This window comes from Sycon ciliatum, chromosome 1 (assembly GCF_964019385.1).
Source record: "Sycon ciliatum chromosome 1, ocSycCili1.1, whole genome shotgun sequence".
NCBI lineage: Eukaryota > Metazoa > Porifera > Calcarea > Leucosolenida > Sycettidae > Sycon > Sycon ciliatum.
This window is the reverse complement of record NC_088643.1, coordinates 77,857,737-77,878,570: the sequence shown is the minus strand read 5'-3', so window position 1 is coordinate 77,878,570 and position 20,834 is coordinate 77,857,737. Positions and strand designations below refer to the sequence as shown.

At 45.7% G+C, this 20,834-nt stretch overlaps 1 protein-coding gene across 1 annotated transcript; it reads left to right on the top strand.

Annotated features, from left to right (window-relative positions):
• Positions 1-5,529: 5,529 nt before the first annotated feature.
• On the top strand, positions 5,530-20,706 carry LOC135805617 (T-complex protein 1 subunit gamma-like). Its single transcript, XM_065319683.1, has 19 exons — positions 5,530-5,665; positions 5,737-5,798; positions 5,885-5,935; positions 7,184-7,246; positions 8,784-8,880; positions 10,603-10,723; positions 11,255-11,335; positions 11,641-11,746; positions 12,568-12,650; positions 13,152-13,218; positions 13,495-13,529; positions 13,797-13,894; positions 15,398-15,479; positions 15,875-15,973; positions 16,153-16,237; positions 16,890-16,991; positions 19,148-19,288; positions 19,458-19,586; positions 20,165-20,706. Exons 1-19 carry the CDS (start codon positions 5,632-5,634, stop codon positions 20,234-20,236), a joined length of 1,608 nt encoding a protein of 535 aa, XP_065175755.1. The 5' UTR covers positions 5,530-5,631; the 3' UTR covers positions 20,237-20,706.
• Positions 20,707-20,834: the final 128 nt, after the last annotated feature.

The window sequence follows — 20,834 nt, the reverse complement described above, 5'->3', positions numbered from 1 at the left end:
GTGTGCGTGTGTGTGTGTGCGTGCGCGCGCGTGTGCATCTGTGTGTGTGTGTGTGTGTGTGTGTGTGTGTGTGTGTATGTGTGCGTGTGTGTGTGTGTGTGTGTGTGTGTGCGTGTGTGTGTGTGTGTGTGTGTGTGTGTGCGTGTGTGTGTGTGTGTGTGTGCGTGTGTGTGTGTGTGTGTGTGTGTGCGTGCGCGCGTGTGCATCTGTGTGTGTGTGCATTTCCATCCATGTTGTCCGCTAGGAGCACATCGAGTCTATTGTCGAGGGTGAAAAGGAAACCATATCGGTTGGGTCTGCCAGGGTGCAAGCTATTTTCAACATAACGGGCTTGGTTAAGCGGCATGTGGCTGGCTGCATGGTGACGTCTGGGCGTCTTTGTAAAGACTACAAGATCCGTGTCTATAGGAACAAGGAAGAAGTCCATCATGGTAAGCTATTGGAACTGTTAACACCTACTGGTATGCTGCTGCATTCTTAGCTGAATTAGAGACTCAGTTCCTAGGATACCAACGCTGCGGCTCTCATGCCCGGCATAACCATCAGACCTTTCCGGCACAGGCATTAAGATCACTGCAGAGGGTCGGCCATACCTCGGCGCTGCCATCGGCACAGAGGAGTTCCAGCGACGGCATTTCTCAGCTAGACTGGAGGAATGGTGCAGCCAGCTTACAGTGCTTACAGAGTTTGCAAAGACTGATCCCCAGTCTGCCCTCGCCGCGTTTGCACACGGTCTGCGTCATAGGTGGACGTATGCTATGCGAACCACACCTGATGACATTGCTGACTTTGAAGCTCTGGAGTCTGTCATCGCCCAGGAGTTCATCCCAGCTGTTACAGGCGTTGCTCCTCCATCTCCCCCACTGCGCCAGCTGCTGTCGCTGCCCCCTCGCCTTGGAGGTCTTGGTTTGCTGTCCCCCTGTCTATCGCTCCACTCCAGCACGCCACATCAGTAGCAGTCACCAGTGAGCTCCAGGCCAACATCATGCGCCAGTCCCTACTGCTGGCCACTGACGAGGACACCGTGCGCAATGCTAAGCTCCAGGGCCGTGCCAAACTCCGTACCCTGTGGTCCGACACTACTGCCACCATCAGTGCAGACCTCAGCGACCATGAGCAGCGCTCCTTGGAGGCTAGTTGCGACCGCAGTGCCAGCTCGTGGCTATCGTGCCTGCCCATCGCTGCACACGGCTTCAGCCTCGACAGGAGGTCATTCCAGGATGCTCTTGCTGCACGCTACGGGTGGCCTGTTCTTGGTATCCCTGACACCTGCTTATGTGGTGTGCCTTTCACCACCGACCATGCCATGATATGCAGACGTGGCGGCTTCCCCATCATCCGCCACAACCATGTCCGGGACTACATTGCCGGCCTTCTTGGCAGATGCCGTGGAGACGGAGCCTGTTCTTCAACCCCTTGCTGGTGAAGCTCTTCCAAGGGCCGCCAACACTGACCCTCAGGCCAGACTGGACGTCAAGGAGAGGGGCCTCTGGTCCATGCAAGAGGATGCATTTTTGACATAAGGGTTTTCTATCCCTGCGCGTCCTCTTACATGACTAAAGTCCCTCTCTGCGACCTACAGATGGCATGAGGAGCAGAAGAAAGCGGCTTATGGTGAGCGGGTCCGGCGGGTGGAGAGGGGCAGCTTCTCTCCATTGGTGTTCTCCTCTGTCGGGGGAGCTGGCGGTGAGGCCCGGAATGTGTTGAAACGTCTCGCCATTCGCCTGGCAGCGGCAACCGGAGACTCGTACAGCGTCCTCATGGGACGGATCCGCTGTGAGCTTGGCTTCACTCTAGTCCGTGACTCCATCATGATGTTGCGTGGTAGTCGGAGGAAGGTGAATTTCAGCCATCACCCCAGCGATGTCCTGCAGCATGAGTCGCTCATGCCAGTTTGACTCGGTTCAATTTGTCTTTTGTGTCTGTGCATGATGATGTCACAGGTTTGTTTGCCAGTTTTGGTTCTGTTGCCGTTTATCCTCCGTCTTTGCTTTTTGTTTTGCTGTTTCCTTTCTCTTCTTCCTCTTTGCTCACGTTGATGCCATTTTGTTGTGAGTCCGCATGCTTTGACTCAAACTCGCAAGGTTGATTATTATCTCTTGCACCTTTTACTGGTTTAGGACTTGTGCCCAGTCCTGAAGTTATTGCTCATTGTTTGTGTTTTTTATTGTTTTGCATTTACATTTACATGATGTGGCGCCCCGTTCACCCTGCAGCACGGCCTTGACTGCCAAAAGGGCGGCCTTGTCGAGAGAGGCCACAACGACCTCCGTGACAGTGATGCCAAGCTTGCCGACATTGCCTTCGGCGGCGGCACCATCGAGCCGATCCTCATCCCGGAACAGGACAGGAATGGTCGGCCTATGCTCCAAGCGGACTGGCTCGCTCGCGGAGTATGGGAAGGCAACCGGGTGGCGTTTTTCGATAACCGCATCGTAGATGCTGACGCACCCAGTTATGCCAAGGCCAACCTGTCCTGGAATGCCACCGCCAACAAAGCAGCTGCAGCGAAGAAGAGGAAGTACAAGCATGCTGCTGAAGAGCTACGAGGCTCCTTTACTCCTTTGGTGTGTTCCACTGATGCTGTTCTCCACCACGAGTACAGTGCGTACCAGAAGCGTCTCGCCAGCCGCTTAGCAGCGAAATGGGAGAAGCCCTTCTCTGCCATGATGGCTTGGGTACGCGTGCGCACTCAGTTCGCCATTTTCAGCGCCGTGGACATGCGTCTGCGAGGCTCCCGTCGCCGTCTTATGGGACTCTCCGTACATGACGGTGCCGGCGTTGGAATCGGTCACTGAGTCATGTTCTCGTTCTGTTTTTCTAACTTATTATACCTTTTCACTGATGGTCCTATCAGTGCTATCACTGTCTTTTTCTCACTGTAGCTCCTCATTGTTGTTTTTTACCAGGCGTGGGCCATCCCCTGATTGCATAGGTGCCAAACATTTTTACGTTTTTTCAAAAAATAAATAAAAAGTGTGAGGAGGTTAAAATTAATCATACTGTGTTTAACCTCATCACACTGCAGACTTTTCTTGAAACGCACGTGAGCCTATTGCAGCCCCTAGGCAGCGTGCTCCTTCTGAGGTGATCAGAACGCCGGTATCCTGGAATAGATAGATCTTGTACCTCAAGAAAGCAATGTTCTTTGACCACCAACACAGATTTCTCGGCATTGACAAAATAGCCAAAAGCACGACCTCGTTCGTTAAGGATGTGCTACCACCGTTGCAAACGACGTAGACGGCCAGCCGCCAAAGAGCCAAAAGCACGACCTCGTTCGTTAAGGATGTCCTACCACCGTCGCGAATGACGTAGACGGCCAGCCGCCAAAGAATTGTCAGGAAACGAAGATTGAACAGGAGTGTGTGCACGTGGGGTGTATACTTGAACTGTTTTGTCCTTTTTTTTACTCAAAAGTATGATTGTTTCCTTTCCTCTTCTTCTGCAATTGCAGGGAGATTATCCAGCATTCGGCAAGAAAAGGATGAAGTGACATCTATTAATATGAATGCAGAATGTGGGCTTTCTGTAACCGACCAAACTTTCGAGTTTGAGGAAGGTGATCGGATCGAGTCGTATGATGTCATCGAGAAGAAGACTCCTGTTCATTGGATGTTTTGATGCTACCTGGTGCAGTGCAGCAGTTTGAATGCTGTTGATTTTTGCTTTCATATCAACTACCGCTGCCGCTGAAGATCTGAGACCTTAGTTGGCCACTTGAAAGGCTATGGTGTGTTGGCACTGGCTCCTGGCGGTGTGCATACCGCTAGATTTGGCGCGCTAGCATTGCACTCTCCGGCTCTGCAATGCCAATGGGACTACGATCTTGGTGCCAGTGAGTGCTCAATTCTGCTACATGTGCTTGAACATGCAGCACTTTCATCTTGGAGCTAACATTTTTTCCTCTTCTTTCCAAGCCTTTTCATTTCAATGGGGGATATTTGGTTGTGTTGCAAGTCTCCATGAACCGCTATTATCTGCGCTTGAAGAGCACTGATTAGGAGCAATCCTGCTAGATAAGCTGTGGTGGAATCTGCCACCGCTGGTAATCCTAAGTCTTGTTCAGAGTGTAACTACCCAGTGAACACATGGCCGCAGAATCAATTATTATAAAATAGTATGTCTGCTTTCTCTGCTACCCGATGTTCTGCATTTGCCATGACAATGACGGTCGCTGCGTATGAGTTACTATCAGTATGCTGTAGCCTTGTAGGTGCGTGTGTGGACATGTCACTTATATTATTGTGCCCGCGGCAGTGGCATGCGAAGTCCAGACACATGAGCATAACAGCTCCGGGGGCTGCTTGGCCATAGCACAAACCAACACTAAGTTGTACAGTGAATACAGACAGCTCTGCTATACTCTTAGGGTTGAATTTCTCTTGTCACTGCTGTACACTGTAGTCATTATATATGCGTATGTCAGCCAGGGAGTCGTAATTTTTTTTCCGACTCCCTGATGGCAACACACTCTATTTTCACCAGGGAGTCGTGAAAGCCCTTACACTCACTATAACGCGCAGAACTTGAATATCCCTGCCGAAACTGCATCATCTCCATTCAAAATGTTCTCGCTATATCATAATCCGCACTGTTCGCTTGGTCCCATGCTCACGAAGACCTCAGTACATGTATATTGTCAACAGTTGTACAGTTGTCTTCCCAATTTCAGTCCACATACCGGTATCACTTTCTTTTCTTGAAGTTTCTTCTCACGGCTGCATGCACTTGGCTGCATTCAATCCGCATATCCACGCTTTCTTCCAACACTACAATCATTCATTTTGTGTTGGATTTCGTACATGACATCAAGAGTACATAGCTGGGGTGTTCTTGATGACATGCATTGTTTAGAGTGCTCCTGTACATGTGCACAATCATGATTGCTGATTACCATTGATTGGTATCCATTGCTCCTGCAGTCATCACAATCATACAGTCTAGTTGTGTGTATTCTGCTTCTGGTATACCCGCTTTCTCCCGACAGTATTGATTAACCAAGCACCAGTACGAGTCGGAGACTGCGACTCTGTAATAATTGCCTGTGTTGACTTTGAATTGTTCTAATCATCTTTCCAATAAACAAATTGATAATAATAATAATAATAATAATAATCATGTTCCATGGATTTTCAATAAAGTTCTTTGCAAATTTGACTATAAGTATAAACAAGAGCTCATATGATCATAAGACATAACCCCCAGGGGTTATGAACTCTTGTAGTCTTGATAAAGCACGAGTCGGAGAACACTGAACAGTGAATTGCCAAGTGAGTCGTAAAATACCGGTAATTTACGACTCCCTGGTCTCTCTGACTCTGAACCAGGGAGTAGTATATATTTTACTACTCCATGCTCTGAACTCAGTCTGAATCTGATCATGTTATGACAAGATGACGTATGCTATGCCCTATGTGAAACGTGACGTCATGCCCTCTATTGGTGTGAAAAATCATGCGCGTGCCCGAATCCCAAGAAAATGGCGCTCGGAAGTGAGCGATTTTTGCGCATTTTGCGGAATCAAAATTTTAGTCCCACTTGAGTGAGCGAGCGCTCGATGCCCTTGTTGTTCAAAGAGCTAACTTGTTTGGGCTTTTCACATCTCCGTGGAAAATCATATCTGCAGCCATGGCGGGTCGTGGCGGCCCAGTGCTAGTTCTGAGTAAGTTAAGCAGAGTTTACCAACGTAGCCGGCGGGATGTCATCATCTTTGCTGTGTTTTGCCAATTTCAGAGGACACCACGAAGCGTGAGAGTGGAAGGAAAGTGCAATTGGGCAACATTGAGGCAGCAAAGGTGATTTGTTTGTACATGTAATTTGAGCGATGGTTGCTGGAGAAATTCATACTGACATGAGTATGTTTATTGGATGATTTCCGCAGACGATTGCTGACCTTGTTCGCACTAGCCTTGGTCCTTGCTCCATGTTGAAGGTAAGAGGTTGTTATTGAAAATGTTCCTTAAATTTTGAATATTTTCATGTTGCACTTCATGCAGGGCCTGTATCAAAGTGTTTACTGTGCACTATTTTACACAGTACCAGTCTGTATCGGCTATAGAGTGACCGGCTGTATGGATATATCGGCTAAAGTGATATCAGAACAAAAATCAAAATGTATTTTGTCCATTCAAAATAATTATCAGTAATCGGTTGTAGTGATATATCGGATATTACGGTGGTATCCTAGAATTAGAACATGCATTGCACACTATAATAATAGTGATTACTAGTATAGTGATATACGCTTCAAGCAGGTGGATTGTCACTACTAATTTGTGATCCATGGGTGTGCATGACAATTGTACTCTTGAAAGGCATGGCCGTGATTTCCGCAATACATTGTGCAGTACAGTGTCATTTGCACGCACACATCTACACGCATAACCATGTGGATGTGGTCGCACACCTCGTGTATGTCTAGTCATGTGTACATGTGCATGCGATATCGCTTGTACTGATGCATCGGGTATAGTGATAATAGTGAGTTTCTGCTACACGGAACTGCGTATCAAACTCTGTGTCAACTGCAGTGAAGTTTGACACGGATTTTCGTACGTTGCGCCGGTTCTGCTGTGGCGTGGGGGGGGGGGGGGGGTCAACGGTATTTTACGGTACAGGTCCTCCCTCGTTAGTAGATAATCTCTGGGCCATCGAAAAAGTTATCTTATAACGAGACTTATCTTGTAGCAGGACTTGCAGCTAAAGGTGAAATAGGTACTACCTCGTACTTACCGGGGCTACCCTCGACACAACATAAATTATCGATGCTTCAACTCGTTATAAGATAATTGAAAATCTCCAACATAACTCTTCCTTGGATGCAAAGGATCGTCCATATTCACGAATACATAGATATATTACGTTTTGTCTTTCTACTTTATCCTACGTGTTTTGGCCTTGGTCCTGCATGGTCAGTATTATCTTATACTGAGGGTTTGGCACTCCAGGGACCTGGGCAAAGGGTCGTTATAACGAATTTTATGTACTAACGGATTATGTTGTAATCGGACCTGTAAACAGTTGTATAGACCACGTTTCGCCAGGGGATTTCAGATTTCTATTTACTAACGGGGTTTATGTACTAACCGGACTCGTTATAATGAGGGAGGACCTGTACTAGTATCCCGTGTATAAGTATTTCTATCTTCGAATTCTGACTGTTTTCTTGTCATTCCTATAGATGCTCATGGACCCGATGGGTGGCGTTGTTATGACCAATGATGGCAATGCCATACTTCGAGAGGTAGGTGCACTCCTGTTGCTTTTCAGCGCATAATGCAGCTGTGTGTGGTTAGGTGTATGAGCAGATGTGTGTGTGTGTGTGGTGATACATGCTGTCGACTCCTGATCATAATAACGAACACCAATGTGCAAGATAATTCATTCTTCATACCGTAATTCCGCGCGTATAAGCCCACGGGCCTACATGTATATCCGCATATAAGCCCACCTCCATTTATAAGCCCATGGGCTAACAAACAGACACAAATCCAACTCGCGTGTCGAGTAGAATTTTTCACAATATGGACTCTTCCTACCATGGTACAGCAGGTCAGTGCAGTTTACCAGTAGAGTACTAGTATGGTAGACCCACTATGAGCACGGACTTGTACTTTTTCGTGAACCATCTAAATTCGAATATTGGCCTATGGGCTAAAAAACGAACATGTTTTACTGGATATTTTATCCCCAAACTGCATTATTTCACATAAGCTCATGGGCTTATATGCGCGGAATTACGGTAACAGAAATGTACGAACACCATGCAAGCAATATGTCGTGGCTGCATGAGTGCACTTGGTTTGCAACCACCTCTACTAGATACCGTTCGTTATAAGCCAAAACAGTTTGCTATAAAGGGTCAATTAGGGCGTGGGTTCAAACAGGGACGTGGAAAATGGTTCACTATGAATGCGATCGACTATACATACGTACATAGATGCAGTCAATATCACGGTTATCAACTTCGGGTATAAAAACAACTCCTGATAACGACACTATCTTCAGACGTACTGACCATTTGACTGCATAAGTGGAACTTCGTGAGTAATAACTCCCGTAAAAGAATACTCGTATTTCTCATGCCCGCAGGTGTATTATTCCCGAGGTAGACAGTGTATGCACCCCAAATCGCAGGTGCCCACTATGCTCGAAATGTAGTGCAATGCATCAAACTGTTGCGAAGTTTTCCTCATCTGGTCCGGCACACACCATATGTGTGCATTCTAGTGTTTACTACCAGCTACACTGCTAATGCATGATGGGTACGAGACCCCATCGGTAGCACATGCATTATACTATTGTAAAATGGTCACACTATAGTACTATATGATCGATAGTGCTTTCTAATCTAGGCTACACATTATACTCCGGATATACCTTCAATGGCTGAAACATTGCTAAAAGGGGGGGGGGGGGGGGGGGGAGGGTGTGCATTGTACTTAGGTGCCCTTTATACTCCAGCAAATACCGTACATGTACATACATCCATACATACATCCATACATACATACATACATACATTGAGTACATACATACAATCATACATACATACATACATACATACAGTGTAGGATCTCTTTAGTTCTCTGTGACTCATCGGCTATATGCACATTGTGTAAATCCAGAATACATCTTCGAGAAACCGTTCATAGGCACGAAATATTCCTAGTTCAGCCAAAAGATGCAACTTTTATTATTTTATTACGTGCTCTTCAGCACCAGTCTCTGCTCATTTGATTGTTCACGATTTTAACCTTCTGTTATTGTGCATGTTGCAGATCCAAGTACAGCATCCGGCAGCCAAGGCCATGCTTGACATCAGCCGTGCAGTAGATGAGGAGGTTGGCGATGGTACCACTTCAGTCATCATTCTTGGTAAGGCAGCTGTTGTCCTTTCTTCTATCTCTTTAGCTTAACCATACAAACGTTGAGGCATGGCTGACCCTAGGAAGCCCTGGAGAAATTTTTCCATACGTTCTGTACAAAATCGCCCAGTCAGCACCTCACCACAGTTGACTGTGAAACGGTTTTGCTTCTCAGATGTTGGTACTGTTTGTGGCCCTTTCTCTTACTGTAGAGTCGCGCGCCCAAGAATGTCTTTTCCAAGAGGACTCACTGAGAAGTTCTTATTTCTCTGCAATCTGGTTGCGTTCATATAACAAGTTCTTAGAAGTAATTCTCACTGGATCGTATTGACGGACTATTACATACATATGTATCTCGAAAGTAGGGGTGAAAATTGGCATTGAGATCCCGAGTTCGAGTACTCTGATTTTGTCCGATCGAATATTCGAGTATTCGAGTATTCTTCATCTCCTAAAAATTGAACACCGAGGGCCTTAAAATCACATGCTACAACCCTGATTGAACCGAGTGGCAGTCATTTTTCTCTGGTATATTGGTTGCTGGGTCATTTGGGCTCTCTCTACTCGTGAACAAATGTTCACCACACAGTCTGCACATCAATATCTGCCGACTGCTGATCTGAAACTGCAGATTTCTGTGGTAAATGCATGTACCACGTATGAACGAGTACTCTGATTTATTCCGAGTACGATTATTTCTGAAAAAACCGAGCGAGTACTCGAGTATTCGGTATAATTGTTTCACCCCTACTCGAAAGATGCCACAAAAATCAAATCCATCACTGACGTTCTCAACTTTTAATAGCAGTGGCGTTCTTACTTCCTCCGCCCAGGCAAAATTTTCGCTTTTCTCCTTCAGCCCAATGACAGGTGTCTGACAGCAATTTTTTGCATCTTGTGCACTTCACCATCACACAAATCTGCTGGTTCAGGCGTACCAGTTCCAAACAAGTCGGCGAAGTCGGCAAAGAGTAAAGAAACACCTAGAGTAGAGCGCGTTGAACGTGAGTGAACTGGTAAAAAAAAGAACACGAATTCAGTCACTGGTCAAGCTGGGTGCTGCTACAGTACCACTGGGCACTGGAGTACAGAGCAGAGGTGTCATGTTGCGAAAAGCCAGCGTGTTTGATTGCATCCGGCACAAGATGTGTGTACGGTAAAAATGCACGTGAGCTTGAAGCTGAGAAAGCCACTCAGCGCCGGATGCTCGCCCACATACTGCAAAATGAACCAGAATCGGCACTTGTAGGGGGAAAGAAAGGCTTCGATGACAGGGTTGTCACTCACCCAGCTCATTCGCCTGTTGTCAACGTGAACGATCCTGCAAAGCGACGCTGAGCTCGTCAGCTTCGGCTGGTAAGAAACACGACCGATCGTACCCATGCATGACGGAGGTGAAGCGCTGGGAAAAGTGTCGATACGAAAATATTTGCGCTTCTGGAAAGTGCGAAGTACTACCCTACAACACGTGCTGCGTCGGCTGATGACAAAGGATGACTTCTACATTTTTCGACTTGGAGAGTTTCTCTTGATGTTCAACGACTCCTCAACTCATTCTGAGTCGTTATAAGCCGTTCTGAGAACCTGGAAGGTATCGGTAAAAAGTGTAAAGATAAGCGAAAATTTTGCTTGGGCGGAGGAAGTAGAATTTCGGGCTCCACGTTCTTTGGTTCCACGTTCTTCGGTGCGCGACTCTACTGTATGATATACTCTTGTGTTCTTGATTTTTTAGCTGGAGAGATGCTATTGGGCGCAGAGAAGTTCTTGAAGGACAACATTCACCCAACAGTCATCATCGGTGCGTACCGCAAGGCATTGGATGATGCCGTGACAATGGCGAAGGAACAGATCAGGTTAGATTCTACGCTGGGGGTTTAGCCACGTTTTAAGTTTTTTAACTTAGGAGTAGGAACTATGAACTCAACATCAGTTGAGGTTCAGTAGACTAGTGAAATTTGTGTTCCAGAAGCACCACATTTTGTAGCGCTCCAGCCACTCGAACATCACTAAGGATACCAACTTACAATGGCACTCCGTTTCCAGTGCAACAAACAACTTGTGAGGTCCCAGGTAGCAGCGTGAGTCCGTGTCGCTAATGGTGTGAGAGGTGAGAAACACTGATGTACTATTTATCTCCTCACTGTCAGAGTTAATGCAGCCGGGCTGATTGTGTTTGTTCACTGCATGATCATTCTTCTTCTAGCTAAGTTTCCGAAATGCTATCTAGCCTTATTGTTTTGGTTGCTCTTGTTGACAGCACAAACAATACAGTACAGCATTGTTCATGATGCCATCTCTTGAGCATTTTGTAGAAAAATTCTCCCTTCTGAACCTTGTGCTCAGTTCTGAGTACAATGCTTTGTCTTGGCTATGGTTACCCGCAGTGTGCCTGTCGACGTCAACAATCGCGAACAAGTGCTCAAAATCATTAACAGCTGTATTGGAACGAAGATGATCCGTACATGGTATGCCTGTGTTCTTCTCTGGTGGTGCCTTTTTTGCCCAGTGCTGTGCTGCTGCATTGTGCTGGTCGTGTTGTTTTTGTTCTGTGTTTCAAGTAGTAGGCAGTATGTACCCAGCTGTGCCAGCTTGTCACGTATGCACCGTTCAATTGGCAGAGGTGCAGCATACTGCTTGTAGTAATGTCTTCCCATTGTTGTTCACACTTGTACCTGTACATTTGTGGTTTGTGGTCTTTGCTGGAAGATTCGGAGTGTTGTTGATTTGATTTTCATTCCATTGTGTTTGTGGGTTTGTCCTGGGCATTCAGGGCTGACAAAGCATGCAACATGGCCTATGATGCTGTTGCCACCGTGAAGACGGAGGATAGAGGCCGCATGGAGGTCGACATCAAGAGATATGTCCGTGTTGAGAAGGTACATGCATTTGTGATCTTATCTTCTCAACGATGCTGCTCCGTGCATTTGTTTACGGCTCTGTTACATGTACCGTAAAGTACCGCCAGAGCGCCCCACCATCTCAACCTTTCGTGGTCGTATTGTGGAGGTGGTCTCCTGTCTGTAGGTCATACGACACGAACTTTGTACACATATTGCAAATTCTGCAGATAATCCGTACCTTCGAGCGGACACAAGCTCCACACAAAAAACCTGCTTAGTGTGAGCTCAGTACACTAAGGTTCTCACACCGTACAAACTTCGTTGCACTCTGCCATACGACTAACTTTCCTTTCCTTGGCTGTAAAATCAAGGTGGGGCGCCCTAGCGGTACTTTACGGTACAGTCAAACCTGCCCTTGCAGACACCTGAGAAAAACGGACACTTGCAAAGTGAGGACAGCTCGTTGCAGTCCCATTCATTTGTGTACATTTTAGTATGCGCGGACACTTGAGAATGCGATCACCTGTGAAGTGCAAAATGCGGAAACTCTCACGTGCCCACAGCACTGTGTTTCACAGGTCTCAGCCTGACGAATGCGGACACACTGCCTGGGGTACCGGGGATTCATGCACTCTGTGTCATGTGTTATGATATTTTACATGACTACAGTCATGTACGTTTACACTCACACTATGTAGCGACCTGGATGCAATCATTCTTAATTATGTACATAACGGTTGCTGTAACTTGGGTGTGTTTGCTATATAGTTTGGTGTTGCCATTTTCAGGGGAACAAATCACTGCTACTCAGGGTTTGAAGCATGAACTGTCCTTTGTTTTTGTTTTTTGATTTTCAGGTTCCAGGTGGTTCGGTCAACGATTCCTGTACTTTTGGTGGCTGCATGCTCAACAAAGATGTTGTACACACCAAAATGCGCAGGTATGTTGATGCTTCTGGTCACCAAATACGAGATTTCATGCATTTGGAGCACTGTTGTTGCTCTCCAGCAGTGAAAACAGTGTTTACATGGTCCATGTCCTCAGTCTCTTCCCTTTGCGGAGACCTGTCAAGGAAACCCGGATCGTTAATAACTTAATATTAGAGAGGTTGCTTTGGGCGTCGTGTGAATGGCCCATTGTGCAAATATTTCCTTTAATACGCTCCTGCCTAGTTTTGCGATTAGTTAAAGATCGTGAAGGGTATGCACATTACATCTTCTGGGTCATCCTGTGCTTCCTCAAACCATTGAGTCACATTCAGATGTGTAGCAGAGCCATTTGAGCAAAGAAAAGCACCTGCTTGCATTACTTCCTCATGAATGTGAAGCAGAAACTAAACCAGGAGTTGTCTTGATCACTGTGAGCCATCTGGGTTCGTGCTTTCCTGTTTGTTGTTGTGACGAGAGTCTTGCTGTGTTCCCTTATATATATTTTTGTGCAGGAGAATAGAAAACCCCAGAATCATTCTGCTCGACTGCAATCTAGAGTACAAGAAGGGAGAAAGCATGGTAAGTGACCAGGCTAGATGACAAGAAAGGCCCCGTTTGCGCCCAAGAGTGTGTATCATGTTGCGCTGTTGAAAATGTTAGCTCAGCCGGTAGTATCACTTTTAATTCCACGTAAAGTGCCAACAGGCCCGCTTACTGTGTAGTGCAATCTTGATGTGGTATTACGCAGCTACACTGTAAGGCTCGATCACCACTAGAGCATTGCCTATGGTTCCCCGTGTTCTGTTTAGGCCCTCATGTGCATGTATTTTATGTGGACTTCTTTCTTGTTTACAGACGAATTTAGAAATTTCGAACGAAGCAGACTTCACGTAAGTACTGGTTCTGTGTGAAAAAAATCTTCAGACTTTTCCCATTTGTGTATTTCCCTCAAACCAGCTAGTATCTGTGTATTTTGTTTGTGTATTCTCTTTATGAATGCTTGCAAGGCTTTTACCCTACTGACGAATCACTATTACTGTAGTATTACATGTATATTCCTCTTGGTGAAATGTGGCCTCATGTTTTCATGATCATATCAAAAAGAAAACTATCGAGGATTCACTGCCCTTGCCTTTGTGTTTTGTTCATCTATATAGGCGTATTCTTGAGCTTGAAGAGAAAATGGTTAAGCAGATGTGTGATGACATCATCAAGTTAAAGCCAGACCTGGTGATCACGGAGAAGGGCATTTCTGGTAAGACCTCGTGTGGTGTACTGTCAGACTACTTTACCAACGAGCACTTAAATTAGATTTTCCCTTTCAACTCCCTCGACTGCTTATAACTACAGGTAGACTCCCTCTAATTCGAATACGGTATAATTCGAACTTTTTCGTCGTACCGATCTTCTGCAAGTCACTTCAAGTCAAATTCGAATGCATAATTCGAAGTACGAAAATTGCGCCCGCTGGATAATTCAAACTCTATCTTCATACAGAAGAGCAGTTTACAGTACAGTGACTATGTCCTTCGAGCGCTTATTTCGAAGTGAGATGGAGTTGCTCTACTCGTAATTCGAATTTCATTTTTTCTCCTTCTCTACCGAGAGTAACTCAAAAATTGATCCCTGGTCCGCTCCAGGATCGACAATAGTGTTGAAGAAACCCACCTTCTCTCGAAATTTGATCCAAGCCTGTGCAAGGCAAAGTGCAAAGATTTGATTGAAGACGACTTCTTCCAGGTGGTTGGCTCCCTTCGCGGATCTCAATGGCTTGTCATGCCGCGCCAGCTCGTGCGCAAAGAAGTTTGGGACTGAACAACAACTGGAAGTCGTAAAAGTTGTCTATGCCTTACGACGTGCTGCTCTCCGAAGGGCTTTCATGACGCAGAGAAGGCAGCGCTGTTCTTTTGCGTTGAAATCGCTTCAGGACAACTGCTTCACTAGAACTTTGTAGAAGATGAAAATAATGTGCAATGACTTCATGTCGATCCAGTGTTTTGGTGAAATGAACTGATTTCGTAGTTCGTGACCACCTATGTTTCGTTGATGCAGATAAAATGTGCAAAAATAATCAGTACGCAATTTCGAGCATTTTGACATACATATCAGTACATGGGACTGCATTTGGATAATTAGAAGTTCCGGATAATTCGAATTTAGGGCCTGGGAATTTCAGGTTCGAACTAGAGGGAGTCTGCCTGTATTTACATTTAATGATTTTAATAATGCCATGAATAAAACTACACGCGCACTCATATCACAACCATAGCGATGAATAAAGTACTCCAGAATGTTTTCTTGTCACAATTATCAATGTGTATCAATCCTATTGTAGTTTCACCATTCTCTTTAGTCACGAATTCCATTGATAATTGTGACAAGGAAACGTTCTGGAATACTTTATTCCTTGCTATGGTTGTGATATGAGTGCACGTGTAGTTTTATTCATTGCATTATTAAGATTATTGTCTCCACGTCGCCTATTCAACGATTTATAAAACATTCTACGAGAGTGATAAAATTACAAAACACATTTCTATGTGAGCTCATTCTTGGGCTTCTGATCAGGCTTTCTTGTCTGAGGTTCGAGTTGTCATATTCGATTATCAGAACTCAACCCGTATTCAGGTCCCATCCTATGTCGGGCCTTGCCCTCATCTGCTGCTGTTGGCCCCATTTATGTGTTGCAGTAGTGATCCTGCTCTGCTGCTTGCATAGGAGAGAGCTCATGGATGTGTTTATGTGCATGTTTGTGTAGATCTGGCACAGCACTACTTGCTGCAGAACAACATCTCTGCTCTACGCCGAACACGCAAGACAGACAACAACCGTATTGCAAGGTCTGTAGTGTCATTTTGCAGGCTCGCCATTTCGTTAAATGTTCTTTCTCTTCTTTTTATTTTACATTTAGCTTGGCCATTTCTTTCTGGTTGCCGCTGGGCCATAGGACCTGCCTGGCGCCGCCGCTTTATCTATGAACAAGGTAAAACAGACTGTGCAATAGTACAGTCTGCTTCATCTTGTTTATAGCTGTGATTCAATGTATGATCGGTATCTCATTTCCATATCCCACTCGGGGGGTTTTCTCGTATGATACTGTTATGGTCCTGTTGTCCTAGTGATATGCACGTACAGTCCCTGCTCGCTCACCATTAGCCATTGAGGCACTCCTATGTTAGTGTTCTGGGTATATTCTATTGAATCTTGGACTTTTCCATGGACTATTTTGTTGCAGAGCAACCGGCGCTACTATCGTTAACCGCACAGATGAGTTGAAAGAGTCTGATATCGGTACTGGCTGCGGGATGTTTGAGGTCCGGAAGATCGGCGATGAGTAAGTGTATTTCTGTAATGCTCTATCTGAAGGTTTGTGCTGCTTCTGCTGGCTTAGGCTCCTCTCTTTGTGTACTCTCATCTCTATGTCCCTGTGTGGTCATATGTTACTGTCAGTCTTTCCAGATTGATGTTTTTTAAGTATGTGCCTGTGTCTATCTGTTTTCGATTCGCTTATAGATACTTCTCATTCATCGAGAACTGTAAGAACCCGAAGGCCTGCACCATCCTGTTGCGTGGTGCCAGCAAGGATGTTCTCAAGGAGGTACATTGCCTTTCATTACATTATTTCTCAATTTACCCAAGGGCATGATCAATTGGGTGAATCCCGAGCCAGTGTGCTCCGAGTGAGCGTGATGTTTGGCCAAGTTGGCCGAATCCGGAGTAGGTGTACTTGGAGTGGAATCCGAACACACCGGCCCCCGCACCGGGAGTGGTTGGAGTGGAAATGGAGTTTGGCGCTTTTTGACAGCTTTCACAGAATCGTACGATATGCGTACATTTTGCGTGCTACACTCTTGCTTTGTTCGATTGGGCCAGCGTTGCTCGGACCACATTGCCTGCTCGCACTCAATCCAGATTTGCCAATCGATGACACCCTAAGTCGGCTTTTATTAATTTTGGACTCGGATGGAGAGCCAAGGATTAATTGATAGAAAAGAAAAAGGACTAAGGAGCTACAAGTTCGCTATAATGTCCACTAACACCACCAGTTACTAGACAATCAGCTCATGCAATAACATGCACGACACTGACCAACGGTACTGACGTTCTACAGTTTTGCTTTGTTTTCATTGGTCGTGATGGTGGTATCATGAATTGTTTTCTTTGCGGAGTTGTAGCCACAGGCGCAGTCGAGTGCAAGTTGCCTTTTGTGACTTCCGTCTCTCTCTCTCTTCTTCTTATTTTTTTCTCAGGTCGAGCGTAACCTTCAAGATGCTCTTCATGTAGCACGCAACATCATGGTGCAGCCCAACATTGCAGCTGGTGGTGGTGCCCTGGAAATGGCTCTTCAGCGGGTATGTAAAGTGTATATTCTGTGTTCTGTTACTATCCTGTGCCACTGTGGTGCATGCCAAGAATCCCATTCCTTTAGTAAAGCCTCTCTTTCTATCTATCTCTTTCTCTTTCTCTGTATTTAGCATACTACATTCTGCCAAGTGAGTTGACCCGGGCGACCACGTTAGCATAACTACGTATGATAGGTGTAGATTTCAATAGCCATTGTTGTGCAGGGAATATTCCAAAAGTATTTGGTATCCCGGTTGTTTTAGCTAGGAAAAGTCTAAGGTGGTGGGGGTGTCAATGCGGAACAGAAGGGTCTTAGTACCATCAAGAGTACATAACCCCAAGAGTTTGTAGCTGGCTTCGCAATTTCTATCCAGTGATGCGACAGCAGAACTTTACATCACGTGGCGTGACTTAGTAGATAACGCTGGCAAACAGTGCAAAGTGACCACAAGAGAGTTGAACCCAAAGCAGGATCAAAAGTGTACAACTCCTGATACCCTTTCTAAGGGGTACGCCAACGGCGAAAACTCGCATCTCGTGGTGCAGTGTCGCAATTTTACGTTTCCAGCCCGTTTTTAGCGAGCAGCGTAGTGTTAAAAAAAGCACTCTCTGACAGAAACTCAATGTGGTTGTGCAAATCCCCAGCATGATCATGGCAGATATTCGGATTGCGCGCACGCTATCCTTCGTTTGTACGTAGTAAGAACGTATCTGAGACACGTGATGTGAGTTTTCGCCGTCGGAGACCCCATATGCAGAGTTGCAGACTCTTGGGGGTTATATACTCTTGCTATCATCAAGAGTATATAACCCCCCCCCCCAGAGTGTGCAACTCTGCATATGGGGTCAAGAGTTGCACACTCTTGGGGGTTATAATTATACTCTTGATGATAGCAAGAGTATATAACCCCCAAGAGTGTGCTACTCTGCATATGGGGTCTCCGACGGCGAAAACTCACATCACGTGTCTCAGATACGTTCGTACTAAGTACAAACGAAGGATAGCGTGCGCGCAACCCGAATGTCTGCCATGATCATGCTGGGGATTTGCATCCCCGCAGTGAGTTTCTGTCAGAGAGTACTTTTTTTATTACTCCGCTGCTCGCTAAAAGCAGCCTGGAAACGTACAACTGCGACACTGCACCACGTGATGTGAGTTTTCGCCGTCGGCGTACCCCATAGAAAGGGTATCAGAAGTTGCCCACTCTTGGGGGGTTATATACTCTTGCTATCATGCATAGGGTGCAAATAATGTGTACGAGTTTGTCACGTGATGTGAAGTTATACCGTCGCAGACCCCATAGAGTTGCACACTCTTGGGGGGTTGTGTACTCTTGGTACCATTCTACATATTATAACAAGAGTCCATAAACAAGAGTATGCAACTGTGATCTCTTTTCTATGGGCCAGATGCGCGACTTGCTGCCTTCATTACATCATGCAGCTGCAGTCCGCGGCTCTGCGGAAAATCAAACACCTCACTTTCCCTCTGGTTTGAAATGAACTTTCGTACGGAACTGGAGTTCACGCGCCAGAATTTAGAGATCGCGTAGGTACTGGAACGAATCGAGGAAAAACGGATGGGCTCGTACGAGAAATTGTGAGTTTGAATGCATGCTTTCAGAGCGTGATGAAGGCAAGTTACGTAATGAAGGCAGCGCGCCGCGCACTGACCCATAACCACAGTTGCATACTCTTGTTTATGCACTCTTGATTATAATTATTATCTGCGGCACATGAACTTGCTTCCAGCGGACAGCAGCAGTGCATGCACCAAGCTCAACACCGTGCATAATAATAATAATAGTTACAGTTCGCATGTCACTCATGGAAGGATCCATGGGCTTAACGCATCTGTCAACGAAATCCAGGCAGAAGAGCCGGCAAAAGGCATCTCATTATTGTTAGAACGTATCGCAGTAAGAACAACTACGCAAGCGCAGCACATTTTTCCACAAGCATCAGCCATTCTTTCTTGTCTACATCAATAGTAATTAGTTCAAAGTAAGAAAATGACGTGCTTCACGGCACACTGCAGTCGCTTGACAGGAAGATAGTTGGGAGAGGGCTGAGCACTTAACGGCACTAATGCAATAGCATGCCTTGCTCTGGTGTACATCTGTGTGTCACACTCTGTATGTATATGTGTTGTTGCGTTGCACAGGGCTTGACAGAGAAAGCAAAGTCTGTGGATGGAATTCAGCAGGGACCCTATCAGGCCGTTGCCGACGCTCTGGAGATCATTCCATCCACGCTTATTCAGAACTGCGGCAGCAAGCCACTCCGTGTTCTGACTGAGCTGCGCGTAAGTCTTCCTCCCTGCGTGTCACCATGTAGCGCGGTGGTGTGTGTGTGTGTGTTTGCACTGTGCAGTGTCGCAGATGACTGGCAGCTAGAACTTATCATTGCACTCTTCTCACTGTAACTAACCCAAAAAAAACATTCTGGGTTTTTCATCACTCCTTTATTTTCAGGCCAAGCACTCACAAGGTCTCACAACGTACGGAATTGACGGCGAAACTGGCAAGGTCGTGGACATGAACGAGTATGGTGTGTGGGATCCACTTAACGTTCGCCTGCAAGCTATCAAGACATCTGTTGAGGTAATCAATTTCATTGTTAGCCCTGGGAGAATCACGCTTTAATCTGTGTACGAGTCCATAGTAGGAATGAGGTAAACCAGATTGTGTAACTCTGGAGCCCATAGTAAAGCTGTTTCTGTATACCGTATGTCCGCACCTTTAAAGCCGTAGAGGTATATTTTGATTATAAAGCCAGTCTCAGTTATAAAGCCATGGGCTTCATAACTGAAATTTCATTTGAAGTATGTTTCGTAAAAATGAAGGAATAAGTACTACACTAACAAGTCTACAACCCAGCAGGAAGGGTGAACAAGTAGATTTAGATTGAAATTTCTGTGTGGACTTTGACTTTTATGGCATGGCGTAGTGGGTGAGTCATTTTGCATCTAAAATGGCTAGGAAAGCAGCGGTGTTTCGAATACAAGGTCATCGACTCACCTTTGCACCCTCTTCCAATGGTGAAGTGAAAAATGCACACAAATTTCCCATCATCACCTTAGCCATGGGGGGGGGGGGGGTCAAAAACTTCCTCACAATCTCGTGTATTGACCTCTTGTGTGTGTGTGCGTGTTCTTTGACTGGCCGTTGTATCTTTATAGACTGCAATCTTGTTGCTGAGGATCGACGACATTGTTTCAGGTGTAAAGAAGTCTCAAGGAGAAGGCAACTAGACGTTGTGCATACCTACATCTTACAGCCCACTCTGTACATACATCACAAGTCTATTTTTTCTCTTCTGTTATTTCCTTCTTTTTTTCTTTTTTTTCTTTCTTTTTTTAACTCTGTTTTACTCTCTTGTATATTTTGTGTGGCTGAAGACTGTACATGTAACACATCAATTCAAAAATCATGAGCATGTGCTACTGATTCCACTTCTATGTTATTCTTCTCTCGTGAGGCCGATTGTGCGAATAAGGTTGCATTCCTGCGGCTTCAATGCGTCGGGATAGTTCTGGCAGAACTCCCTAGTAGCCTCGGCCATAACACCGGTACCGGGTAGCAGACTACTCTGATTCCAGAGTGCGTCCTGCTGACATGATTACCAATCTACAATAATAGTTGAAATCGCTTTGTCTGCGCAGCCAAATACAGCTGCTCTACTGTCACTGATTGCAAAGATTTTAGTTCAGTAGTACTCGTACATTCGCCTGTCCTGTTTTTGCAACCTTGTGTGTGAAGTTGTGAGTAGTGTGGTGTACAAGCTCGTACTCTTGTGATTACGTTATCAAAAGCAAGTGTGCCTGCTTCAGTGCTTGCTTTGTGGAGTCT